Source organism: Ipomoea triloba, chromosome 10 (genome assembly GCF_003576645.1).
Source record: "Ipomoea triloba cultivar NCNSP0323 chromosome 10, ASM357664v1".
Taxonomy (NCBI): Eukaryota; Viridiplantae; Streptophyta; class Magnoliopsida; order Solanales; family Convolvulaceae; genus Ipomoea; species Ipomoea triloba.
In genome coordinates this window covers 25,834,190-25,847,206 of record NC_044925.1, presented here as the reverse complement: position 1 = coordinate 25,847,206, position 13,017 = coordinate 25,834,190, and the positions used below count along the sequence as shown (strand labels likewise).

Here is a 13,017-nt window from a genome sequence, read left to right as displayed (position 1 = left end):
TAACTTCTCATATAAAATTTAGTGTATTTAAACATTTTCTTCTTTTATTTAGTGTATTTAAACATTTTCTTCTTTTTTTTTTTTGCTCAAGTTTGTGTCAAGAGTAACAATTTAGTTTGATGCTCTGGTCAGGCTTAGTCAACATATTGTTATTTGTAATCCTGCATTATAAACTAATTAACCCAAAAACTTGAAACAATTTTAATAATTAAAACTATTATTAATGATAACCCAAAGCTTCCATTTGAACAAGTATTTCAAGGGAGCAACTATAAAGAGTACACTGAAAAAGGGATAGGAAATCTCGACTGCTTCTACGAGTGTTAGAAATGAAAGATTGTGTTTGTTCGTATACAAGAAATGGGGAGGAGAAACCAGTAAAAAAGAATCAAAAATATAACCATAATTACAAGATGAAGGATTCAAAGGAAGACACAGAATATACAGATCCTATCATACTATGAGAGGGAAAAAAAATAAAAGGGATCGTTTCTCGCGATCTGTGCTTGTTATCCTTGCACGGGGCCATGCTAATCACGCTATTAGTTCACGGGATCCTACACGATTCGATGACCTCGAGCACTGCAGAGTGAGTCTCCGGGGAGATCATGTTCAGTGACAGATGAAAATCCTGGATGACATTGCAAGCAATAGGGTAAGATATTCGAAAGGCGATGAAATTTTATTTTTCTTGAGGCGTAAATTCACTTACCACAAATCTCTCCAACACGGGGACAAGAACAGCCAAGCTCCGATCAGGAAGGCATTTGGCAATTGAGTTGCGTGTGCTCTTACTGATATAAACAAAGAGATTCACAATGAGAAAATATTCACCCCGTTTGGCGGGGGAGGAGGAGGGGGGTTGGAGTAATATCGCGAAACTACATCTCACCTTTCGGTTGAAAGAAATGCAAGGAGGAGAGCTGCATACGCTTCTACAATCATTTTTTCGGCTTCTTTCTCCCCCTTTAACAGAGCTTCTTCGTCATCCTGTACAGCAACAGTTTAACCTTTTCACATTAGCCGGGGAACAATTACACGACGGATTGACATAGATAATGTTAGGATGTAAATCAACAGCAGCAAAATGCAGAAGAACCAATGTTTTTTTTTGGATGACGAGGAAACCTATAGCCACTATCCAAGGGTGTGCACCGCATAAACGGTAAACCCCAGCTAGTGACCCTAGTCGGCAAAGGACCACAAAGGAGGTAAACCAACTTAAGTTGCCCATAACTGACCGTCTCAGACCAAGAAGGCCAATAAACCGTTCCCACCGGGAGTCGAACTTAGAACCTTATAAGCCAACAACCTGACCAACTTGACCAGGGTTGCCCCCAATTCTACAATCCAATCTTGAATACTAGCACGTATAAATTAGGGCAAAGTGATATCAACTCACCCAAGTCAATTGCCCTTCTCCAGCAGCTTCACCTGCTCCTTGATTAGCCAAAAAGATAGAGCACAATAGTGGAATTACATCTGTACAATTCTCCTTCAAACCTTCCATGCCGGGCAACGAAACACTAGCAGCTGCAAGCCTTGATCTAGATTAAAAAAAAAAAAGGTGCTCTATTAGGCATTATAATCTTAAAAAACAGTTAAAGAAGTTATAAAAGAACCATGATAATCAAACAGACACAAGATGATAAATCAAGGTCAAAGAAAAGGGGGCCAATGCAAATTAAAAAACAGCTAGAGTGCTCGACACAGTGAGAAAATATTTACCTGTTGCGCGCATCCTTCTCTACCAAATTCACAAGCAAACCCAAAATAGCAACAAGAAAATCGAGCTCTTGATCACTGAGAGTACTTTCAATTTGCTTGATGTCTGATTTCGATGAAAAACCACACTCCACGTTTGAACTGAAAGAGGGAAAATGACCAGCAATCAAACAAGACAAGGTTTCTAGACCTCCACATGCAGCAATTTGTTCACAGCCGATGGGGTTGTCATTTGTTAAGTTCATTAAAACCTGTCAATAAAAAAGAAAAAAAATCATGCATGAAACTCGATTTTTACTCTTAAAATATCCAATGAAATAGGAAAGTTCACTTTCTTTATGGTATTGGTAGGACACAGTTCACAAGGCCTCCGCACTACTCAGAGTATAACGAAGGAAGATAAATAAGCATTAAGCAAGCAAGCAAGAAAATTACTTTAACAGCTGTAAGAAGGCAATCTGCCAGAAGGTTGGACATTTCTTCATCAGCAACAGATGAACAAGAAGCCTCACAAGAACTACTGGTATTATTGTTACTTGACTCTTGTTGGCTCAGCACCAGTAGAGACTGAGTTGGTCTATCTTCGCGTACATGAACTGTTGCCCTACCATTTTGAGCCCGAGACACTTTTTTCTTTCCAGACAGTACATCCCATTTAGAGGGTTCAACGTCATCCTCATCAAAGGCAAAAGGATCTTGGGTATCATCCATAAGTTCAAGCTTCTGCTCCTTAATGCTTCCATCAAAGGCAAAAGGATCTTGAGTATTTACTTTTGCCATGTTCTTATTTTTTCCAGAATTAATATGGCCAGAGCTTCCACTGCATGATCCAGATGTAGAAGAATCGATTCTTGTTTTCAACCACCACGAATCAGTAGTGCTAGTGGTTGTACCTTCCAAAATAGATTTAGAAGAACCTAGTTGATCAGACATCAACTGTTCATCAGTTTGAGATTCAGTAAACCACTTTGAGGAAAAGGCCCCCTCACTTGTACTCATGGAGGAAATGATAGAAAAGATCTCCTTGCTGTCTACAACATTTTCAAAAAAAAAAAAAAAATCATTTGAAAATTTTGAGGTAAATGTCATTTTGCATATTAAGTAATGAAAATAATACGAGTACTACTTTTACCCAGTAGCTCTGCCAAAATAATTCAATGAACTTTAAATGTAAATAGTAGGCTGAATTCTATAGACTCTATAATATAATTTTCAACACTAACATAACATGTGATTTGGCAAAAAAAAACATAACATGTGATTTGCTGCACATATATAACAAAATTGACTCTGGTATGGAAGATCATAAAACCAGACCTTTCAAAATATTAAACTCAGTACCTTTGTCATCAACTATTGAAGATGACTTTGACGCATTGCCAATCCTATCACAAAGTTCAGAAATCTTTTCATCCTGAAAACTTTCTGAAGAACGTCTACGTAAGGAAGCACCTAGATAAAAATTAAACAAAAAAATAATCAGACAAAACCAAAGCAGAAGGCAGATACCGCCAAAAGTATAAAGCAAGAAAAAAGGCTTAACATCTATACCTGACAGAATCCTAATGACACTTAAAATGAGCTTTGTGAAAGATCTAGGGGAACGCAAACTATCGAGCTTTCCTTTCATTTGCAGCAAGTGGTTCTACGACAAAAGGGGTGAAGTAACAAAGGTTAAACTAGCCTTGAGCAATTCATTAATAAAAAAATATTGTTTCAAACATAGAGATGGTATATAAGAGTTACTTCTCAGAATCAAATGAGTCTATTTTCTATAGCCTCCTTACCTGATTATCCATACTAAGGAATGTGGCATTTTCCATGATCTTCAGACACTTTAAAAGCAGAACTAGGCTTTCTAAGCCAGTAGTACCTTTTGAATCAAGAAACGAAGATGACTTCTCCTCCAAACATCCCTGCAAAAAATATATAAATAAATACACATGCATCTGATTCAAGCACTTCATCCCTGTCAAAGAAAATGCACTTATCTTCATGCAGTCTATGAAAAATGATAACCACCGACACCCCAACGAAAACAAAGTAAAGGTCAAACCTCCAAAACTGAATGACAATTCCTTGCCACTTCAAAAACTGCATCAAGTCCTCCAAGCTCTCTCAACTTTTCTTTGAAGGTGCCTCCACTTTTCCGCACAGAGCCAGAGGTGTCTGTGATTTCAGTAATAGATTTACTCATTTAACTGATGAACTAAGATATCGTGATTCATGATAGACAATAAAAACAAAAGCATCAAAGTTCAAACAAAATATTACACACATCAAAACAATTTTTTTGCAGAGAGGATGAACATACAGATGCTTTATTAAAGATCTGTCCTAAACCCATACAGAGAGTCACCGCTGTTATTTAAGGAGAAATGGAAGCAAGAGTAATAATGTTCGTGATGCTGGAAATTTTTTAAACTCTGAACAGGTTTGAGAACATCTTACAAAACCAGCAATCAATAGCACAGCATGAACTAAAAGACACGACTTTAATGCATGCAGAATTGCATGATAAGAAAAATACTAACAGTAATTTATGAACAAAATTCATCCCAAAGAAACTCAAGTTCAGATAGCATCCATATTCAGAAGTGTTGGAAAGTCAAAGGAAAAATTCCTGAGTTAAGGGATTTTGTCAGTCAGCATACCATTAACTTATTTACTTGGATTCTGTCATCTAGATTATATATATTGTACTCTTTCCTATTAAAAAATGGACAAGAAGCATTATTTATTAAAAAATAAATAAAACTTCTGTTTCCAAGAAGCATTATTTATTAAAAAATAAATAAAACTTCTGTTTCCAAGAAGCTATTAAATAAACTTCTACGGACATACATGATGAAAACGGTAAAGGAAAATTACTTAAAACGAATAGAATAGGAATAGATAAAACATGCATGACATACAACATAGTGGCAATCATACCTTCAATGGAAATTGTAGATAGGCAAGCCTTCTCCATTGTCAACAAACTAATCCATTTTGGATTAAGTTCTGGTTTCTGAGCTCTGTTATTGTCACTCATGGGCTTCATTTCCTTGCAATTGACAAGAACTTCCTGAACCTTTAGCATAATAGAATTTGTGGTAGAATCAGCTCCTTTTGCCAAATCTTGGGAAATATCAGCATCCAAGCGTATCGCGAGAAGCTTGCTACCAATTGTCTGTGGCTTTGCTACAGAAACATCAGACTTAACTGGTTTCAGCAATTTAATCAGAAAGCAAATGCAGCTTGGAGAATCTAGAAGATGGTCGTCTCGTCCCTGGAAAGCGATATTTAGAGGAGTTAAAATCTAAAGAAAGGTGGGACAAATCTTGCAGGTAAATCAGATTGACGTTTTGCTTGGAAATGAATCATGTCCTTTTATAAGACCATGAATGTGGAAAATATGTGAGAAAAACATGAGTTATTTGCACTGATATTGTATTGTGTATGATTTATTTATACCATAATACTAAAACCAGCAGATCCATATAGGAATGGTCATCTAACCTCTAGCATTATTTTTCACAGTGATTCTTCTTCCACAAACATCCCCACCCCTTTTTAAAATCTCTAATTTCGCAATTCTTGCTTGTGTTAAAGAATAAGACTCTGCTGGTAAAATGTTATGATTTTTAGAAGATCCAGGTGTAGTGTCCATTTATGATTTAACTTTTGAAGGAAAAAGACATATAAATGTAACTTACATCACTGGTGAAAATGTAGAACAGAGCTGCAGCAGCAAGGTTGCTTGATGAATCATCAGAGGAGAGCCCCACGACAGCATCAACAATTGTTTGGGCCATCCTGAAACATGAGGCAAGATAAGGGAACAAGGATTTAAAAACTAGATCTCCACAACTTGGCAAGAGTACAGCACCTATACCTATACAAGCTTATCCAAAGGCATACAAGGATTTAAAACCCCTCTGCTTCACTGCTTTCCTCAAGAATTATAACATATTGCTACCCCCATAAGTTTATGTAAGTGAAAATTGTAACAGTTGTATCTAATGAGTGATGGATGCTCTCAATACTATACTACCTGGGCATCCAAAAACACTAAATATGAATAAATTCTAAAATTAATTATATTTGTTAACTACACTGAGTACTTCTTCAAGAGACCTAAATATTAGGGAAATACAATATGATTTAGTCAAGGGAACCCAAGCATATCTGTTCTCTTACCGATTTCGATTCAAGAAGAATTTCAAATTCAAATTCATATAGTCACAAGATTCCCCAGAAAGAGTTCTTTGATCAGAAAAAAACCAAGAAACTTCAAGAACAACAGCATTTGATGGGAAGTACACTTGTGCAGTAGAAATAAATCAAAGTTTTGGGAAATATTGAAACTTAGTGAAGTGCCAAATTCACATACCCATGAGCTCTCAAAAGCCTGCGCTGCTGAATCGAACCACATATGGATAGCAACGATAACAGACTTGCTCTTCTGATCCTCACAGGCTGCCCCTTTCTCAAACCATCCAAAGCAAAATTCACCTCATCAACGTTCTCCATCATCTCACCATACTCTTGGGTCTCCATTAACGTGGCCGCAATTGATGCTGACTCCTCTTGTTTAACCTTTTTGCTCATTTTCTTCTTCTGCAAAACCCCATTTTCCTTCCCCTTCTTCCCAGTCTTGGCCTTCTTTGGTTTCCCAAAAGCCCCACCAAAATCCCCACTATCCCTCTCACTTCTCGGCGGTAAAATCATCACTTCATCCGACTCCTGCGACGAATTCAAGCTGTAGGGATCCCAATCAAACACCTTCATCTTCTTCTTGGATTTCCAGCAGTGTCCATTCCGATCCTCAAAATCCCCATCCCCATCGCCCTCCTTCCCCGAGGGCAAGATTGTCAATCCAGGGCACTCCTGAGACGATCCAATCCCGTATGGATCTGAATTATTTAACGACGACGCCCAGTGGCCGGAGTCTTGGGACGAAAATGTAAAATTGTAAACATCCTCTGGACTTTCTTGAGGCGAATCCCCATCCTCAAATCCCTCTCCACCGTCTGAATAACCCCGGCTCCGCCGGCCGTAAGTTCGAACTATCATATCGTTCCCGGAAACGGAGAATTTCAAAATTTCTTCGATGCGTACTGGAAGAGCCACCCGCCAAGAGCAAAAAAGGCGACGCTTTTGGGAGAATAAATCCAAAATTGAAGGGAAATTAGGGTTTCTTGAAGGCTTTCATGGCGACCCTCGCTATGCCTTTCACAGTGGTTTGAAATATATGAAAACGAAGATCAGACAGAGCTGCTGGTGAAAGGTATTTTAGGTTTTTGCTTTCTCAATTTAATTTAATGGGATTAATTATATTCGTTAAATTTGAAGTTGTGAAATTACGGATCTGTCCAGTGTTTGAACTAGCACGCAGGTAGATCTGGACCGTTGATGTTGAAATAGACGTTGGAGATTCCAATCTTGTGTTATCTGAAATTGGAAATACGTTTGGATATTTGGTGTGAGGGGCATGTACCGTGTAGCCAGTCTCGTAGAGAACTCGATGACGTGGCAGCTCTAGGACCCTTGATCTCAGATCTAATATTTTTACTGCATTTCAATGAAGACTCCGAGGTTTGCGTGCGTCTAGTTTAGACCCCACCTACCGGCCTTGTATATTCAAAAAATAAATAAATATAAATTTGGTGTAAATATTTTTTAATGATTTCAGTTTCGTCCGACTAATTCTAAGTCTACAGCACCTGTTCCTAAACATTTGAATAAGATTTATCTTAGTACTTTGGATAATGATCGTAAATTTCATTCATCATTCAAAAAAGTTATCCTCAACTCATAACTCTATACCCTTTGAGCTAACTAAATGAATAAATCGCAGGATGTTCGCTAGCGGCTAGTGGAACATAATTCAAATGTTCTACTCAATTGTTGCCTACAAAAGGAACCTATTATCCACTTGGGGGTCGTATGTGAACTCCTCGCCATATGACTATCAGTCCTAACATGCATTGTGTTCATCACTTCAACTATTAGTGTATGTTGCGAGCCTGTAGGGCTCCTCAAAGATCTGATTCAGAACAATTGAACAAAGAAGAATTAGGTGGTCTACTAGTCTGGCCCGTCAATCCAGTGGGTTAGCCCAACTCCACTTAATAACCCTATAGGGCCAGTCCAATTACATTAGTTTTTTATTGGGTTGATTTTGTTGGATTTTAGCCCTGTAATTTTTAGGGCTTATTGGGCTAGCCCACTGGTTTAGGGTCAAATTGACATCCCTAGTTGCGACCACGCTATTACCTTATATAAGGTCATAGTAAATGAGTAAATCACAAAATATGTTTTATCGAGTGTCTTTAACAACACAAATCCATATTGCTATCTATCATAAAAGCAATATGATTCAAACCACTCAAACAAGCATACTATAATTACTAGTGCAATACGTTTGAGTCATTTATTAAATTGATCAACTAATTGAATTGTCAATTATTATTGCGTGGACCATAGTCCACACAGCTGTGTGGACCATAAATAAAAAGTACATTATTTTTGTACTGAATGTACATTATTTTTGTACTGTAGGTACATTATTTTAAGGTACATTATTTTTGTACTGAAAGTACTTTATTTGATATATACTATCAAATAATGTACCTACAATACAAAAATAATGTACCTTCAATATAAAAATAATGTACTTTTTATTTTTGGTCCACACAGCTGTGTGGACCATGGTCCATGCAATAATTTGCCTTGAATTGTGATTTGGGCCAATCACCCAGTCTTCTAAGCCTTTCTTAGAAGCTGTCTTTATGTATTGGGCCTGTTGACTGGGCTGGTCTGTGACTTTTGTGAAAGTTTCTACACCATTTGGGTTGGAAGCCCAATGCCAATCTTATGTAAACATTTAAGACTTGTTCAATAAAATTGATTTCTTTTTCAACTGATTTTTAATATATGAATTAGTGTTGTAATTTTTTAGTATATGATGGGTATTACCCACCAAAGCATTGGAACAACCGTGCAATTCATTGAGCATTAAGCCTATGATCATGTGCAATCATTATACAGTAACCATGGTCTACACTTGTGTGGATGGTCCATAATATAATTTGTTTGATCATGTGTCGCAAAATATGATGTTACACTATATAATTTTACCTGATCGTGTGTCATAAAGTCCAATGTCACGAATGATATACACACTATACTTTATTGCGCAAGAAGGTTGTATCCTTTCCTTCCTATCAAAATCTTCTGTTTTAAACTTTGTATCACTCTTTTTTCTCACTGCCATTCTGCAATTCCATTGATTCTAGAGGACATATGAATGCCAGGAAGGAGGGGAAAAAAAACATACAAAATCAATAGAACTATAGAAGAAAAATCTGTCACAGAACAATGGACAATTGCCAAATCATAGTCTCTATTCTATACTCATTTCTCTTTCTGCAATTTCTATTTTCTGTAAATTGAAGACACCATCAAGATTCTGCACTATCATTACCTAGGGATCACCTCAGTGATTGGAAGGGTAACAGAATTCCCCAGGTAACTAGTCGACGTCTCGGTTAGTCTTTGTTTCAACAGCATGACGGCAGGCTTGTCGTCGTCTGAACTCTGGAACAAGCTAGGCGGCTGGAGTTCCTTCTCGTTTATCTGAACATCCCTCGTAAGCATGTCGACAACCTGGCTCATCATTGGCCGACGGCCCGCACTTGCTTGGGTGCAGAGAAGGGCCACCTTCATGTACTTCAACACTTCCTCCTTGGGAAATTTCTCTAACTCTGAATCTACCAGCTCCAACATGTTTCCCTCTTCATACAAGTTCCATGCCTGTTTAAAGGGTCATTCAGCTGGGCTATAATGTACATGGACCGAACCAGACTAAAAGACTGAATCTAACTCATGTCCTTATAAACTCATATGCTATCTCTTATATTTTCAATGTGGGACTCTTAACAATGCAGAAGAAGCTACAAATCTACAATAGGTGCACAGTTATTCGCAAATGATTGATTACTTCTTACCCACCCGTTCGAGAAGGGCTTTCTGTTGTCCTCCCCAGTTCATGCTCGAGCTGCTCCTCCCGCTCACGACTTCAAGAATTAGGACACCGAAGCTGTAGACATCGGCCTTCATTGTCAACTGACCGGCTAATACATACTCGGGTGCCAGGTAGCCACTACACGGAGAAAAACCAATGTATATATGTGTCAGAATGGCATTGTAATATTGAAAAAAATGAAGATGCATACACAACAACCCGATTTTGAGTGCAACTCGAGCAGAGAGTTACCATGTTCCTGCTATTTGCGTGCTGATGTGGGTGATATTATCCGGGAAAAGCTTAGCCAGTCCAAAGTCCCCTATCTTCGGGGTATAATCCTTGTCGAGTAATATATTACTAGCCTTAATGTCCCTGTGCACGATATGCGGTTCAACTTCTTCATGAAGATAAGTGAGACCCCTTGCAGTGCCAACGCAAATGGCAGCTCGGGTGTGCCATTCCAATTTCACAGCCCCGCTTTGACCTGCAAACATAAGCGCTGTTTTTAGTACCGTTTTGTTGCATACTATGAACTCAGTTGTCAGTTGTCACCACTTACCAAATAACACTCGATCGAGGCTCCTATTTTCCAAATATTCATAGACCAATATCCGGTTGTTTTCGTGAACACAGCAGCCGATCAGCTCAACCAGATTCGTGTGTCTGGCATTCGATACGGTTTCAATCTCTGTCAGAAATTCGCGAATTCCTTGCTTCGATTGAGCAGACAGTGCCTTCACAGCAACTCGTCGCCCGTTTTTTAGGGTTCCCTTTGGAATAGTTAAGAATTAGAGACATGTAATTAAGCAGTTGCATAGCCAGCCATTATAGTCACTTAAAGACATATTATCAATATGCTGACATACAAATTTTGCTATGCATAATAAAGGAAATATTGCAACCTGGGTAGTATTTGGCGATTTAAGGAATCAACATATTAACAGATGGATCATGGATAAGAATCTAGAAAGAACAACCTTGTAAAGGGATAAGGAATCAACATATACTGCATTTGAAGCAAATACACATGTTTCTCTCATAAAAAAAGTATGAAATCTGTGAATGGGCATTATTAACTAAAGCACCAGACACTTCTTGAACACAACCAAATAGCTATAATCAACTAAGAAAAAGTAAGATCATGTTGGTTTTCTTCAAGAATATGATACCATGATGCTACCACGGGAACAATAAGTTTGACCCAAGTTTTATATATCGGCTCGAGTTCCCTTACCCTCGCCCAATTTTCCCTTGCTACAAAGGCCCTACACTCTAACCCGACAGAATAGTGAAAGGATAAATTAAAGTAACTTAGTGGCCCATTAGGTGGAAGGATCCGTGCCTATGTCCATTATGTGTTCTTACCCACAATCTACTATCCATGATACAACTGAGTTATGGCTCATTAAGTGGAAGGACTCGTGCCTATGTTTCAATTATGTGTTCTTATCCACAATCTACTATCCATGATACAACTGAGTTATCCGTGAGGCATCTCGAATTCCCATTAGTAGCCGATATAGCATACACAAATTTGTCGGGTAGTTTAGTTGGTCCTTGAGTGATAGATTGTGGGTAAGCACATTGAATCGAGCCCTAACAGTTGCACTGTGGAGTTACATTCAATATGGTGGATTCTTTGTAGGCACCGAGTTTCATACCTAATCGACTGCTGAATCACCATAATTTAGACCAGAGTTTGACTTTGGGATATGGGGTGAGAAAATTTCGCTTTTGTGGGCAAGCATAGATTTGGAACCAGAGTGCAGATAAGAAGTGATCGTAGTACGATAAATTGACAACAGGAGAACATAACAACAGGGAATTGTACCTTGTAAACAGTCCCAAAACCTCCTCTCCCAATCTTATTAACCTGTCCGAAGTTGTTCGTCGCAGCTCTTAACTCAGCATACGAGAAATTCCTCGTCCTTGCAATCGAGTTCTCTGTGAAACCAGAAAAGCAAAAGTAAACTTAATTCCCGACAAGAAGACCGGCAACTAAATCCCATTACCAGGACGAAATTAAATTGAACTAACCTCGAGCGTCGAATGATTCTTGCTGGGCCAAATTCCCCGTCCTATTGCGGCGCACGCTGGATGCACCAAAGCAGGTACAACTCATAACGTTAATACAGCAGAAAACTACCGATTCTTATCACACATTCGACATGAACACAACGAACAAAACCGTGCAGAGGGGATCGGAGGTAGATAGTTTTTTTTCCTCTGCGTTCGAGGTTGTCGTGATTGGAGTTGAATTATGTGTCTGAAATGAAAGGTGGACTTTTGTACTGGGGAGAAAGAGGAGGGAATTGAAGAGTTTGAGGATGACAAGGCGACAGTGACCTCGTGTGGATTGCAGTTCAGGAGGTGTACTGCGTGATCGCAGTTTTGCGGTGGTGACAAAAGAGGAGTCGTCGTTAGTTAGTTGTTTGCGTGTAGCCCCTAGCCAATAATGAGTCCATTGTATCTTATCATCTTATGTACTTATCATTCATTAATGCTTCTTTATTACTGAGTACAATTTTTATTTGATGGCTCTATTTGGTGACAAACAGTTGAACTTGAACTAGAATGGAAAAAACTTATGTTCCATATGCGTTTGTAATTTTTTTTTCTCGAATATTTATCACATGATTTTAAAAATATAATAAAAAGTTTTGTTGCCTTCTCCGGTGAAGGATACCTCACACACACACATGTATGATTCATTAAAAAATTAAGTACTATATTAGTATTTGAATTCAGTAGTTTAAATTAAGAGTTAATATATCAAAGAAATTGTATTAAACTACTGATTTGACTATAAAATTAATTGAGAATACGATTTTTTTTGTCTCCAAAACTTTTCTATGCAGATGAAGATGGAAAAACTTTTATTTTTCTAAACCAAAGCGGGAAGTATACTTCACTCTTTCCGTTGTCTTATCTCTAGTGCAATCGCCAGGTGTGAACAAGTAAATCTAGAAATTAGGAAATTAAGTTGATAGACCTTTGACTAATTAATCATAGTTGTCCGATTATCTTTGCATATTCCCATTTCCCACGTTATAGAGAAATGGAAGCCAGTTTTGATTTTTGGTGAGGGGTGAAAAAGACCTGCCTTCTCGTGTCTTGTCGGTACAATTAGATGCCAACTATCTCACAATTATGGTTGACCAGTGGGTTGTTAATTACTTGTTATCTTTCCATTCCAATTTTGAAATCATTTAATCTGCATTTTCTACAAATTGTATTATTTATTTGTTGTATTCATTATTTTCCATCCATTTGGTGTA

At 38.0% G+C, this 13,017-nt stretch overlaps 2 protein-coding genes across 3 annotated transcripts; both read right to left on the bottom strand.

The window, feature by feature from the left end:
- Positions 1 to 199: 199 nt before the first annotated feature.
- Positions 200 to 7,006, bottom strand: LOC116032285 (serine-rich adhesin for platelets-like). Its single transcript, XM_031274780.1, has 13 exons — positions 6,101 to 7,006; positions 5,424 to 5,523; positions 4,660 to 4,996; positions 3,782 to 3,894; positions 3,513 to 3,641; positions 3,277 to 3,370; positions 3,067 to 3,177; positions 2,161 to 2,756; positions 1,729 to 1,976; positions 1,403 to 1,547; positions 893 to 990; positions 713 to 794; positions 200 to 631 (listed from the first exon to the last, which is right to left on the bottom strand). The coding sequence occupies exons 1-13, from the start codon at positions 6,781 to 6,783 to the stop codon at positions 548 to 550; spliced, it is 2,820 nt and encodes a 939-aa protein (XP_031130640.1). The 5' UTR covers positions 6,784 to 7,006; the 3' UTR covers positions 200 to 547.
- A 1,870-nt stretch (positions 7,007 to 8,876) lies between these two features.
- On the bottom strand, positions 8,877 to 12,162 carry LOC116033170 (cold-responsive protein kinase 1-like). 2 transcript variants are annotated; one of them, XM_031275928.1, is made up of 6 exons: positions 11,777 to 12,160; positions 11,571 to 11,683; positions 10,299 to 10,509; positions 9,989 to 10,223; positions 9,724 to 9,874; positions 8,877 to 9,525 (listed from the first exon to the last, which is right to left on the bottom strand). In XM_031275928.1, exons 1-6 carry the CDS (start codon positions 11,859 to 11,861, stop codon positions 9,193 to 9,195), a joined length of 1,128 nt encoding a protein of 375 aa, XP_031131788.1. In that variant the 5' UTR covers positions 11,862 to 12,160; the 3' UTR covers positions 8,877 to 9,192. The 2 variants fall into 2 exon arrangements, with proteins under 2 accessions (XP_031131788.1, XP_031131789.1); XM_031275929.1 differs by having other exon boundaries at positions 9,367 to 9,525; positions 9,720 to 9,874; positions 11,777 to 12,162.
- Positions 12,163 to 13,017: the final 855 nt, after the last annotated feature.

Bases quoted from the DNA above. Each gene is read 5' to 3' on its own strand.
- LOC116032285 (XM_031274780.1), bottom strand. From the start codon at position 6,783: ATGATAGTTCGAACTTACGGCCGGCGGAGCCGGGGTTATTCAGACGGT. The intron at 3,895-4,659 runs GTATGATTGCCA...CTGAAATCACAG, and splicing joins ATCTACAATTTCCATTGAAG to ACACCTCTGGCTCTGTGCGG. The intron at 1,977-2,160 runs GTAATTTTCTTG...TTTTATTGACAG, and splicing joins GCCTTCTTACAGCTGTTAAA to GTTTTAATGAACTTAACAAA.
- LOC116033170 (XM_031275928.1), bottom strand. From the start codon at position 11,861: ATGAGTTGTACCTGCTTTGGTGCATCCAGCGTGCGCCGCAATAGGACG. The intron at 10,510-11,570 runs GTACAATTCCCT...ACTATTCCAAAG, and splicing joins GTTTTGGGACTGTTTACAAG to GGAACCCTAAAAAACGGGCG. The intron at 9,875-9,988 runs GTAACTCTCTGC...TTCTCCGTGTAG, and splicing joins ACGCAAATAGCAGGAACATG to TGGCTACCTGGCACCCGAGT.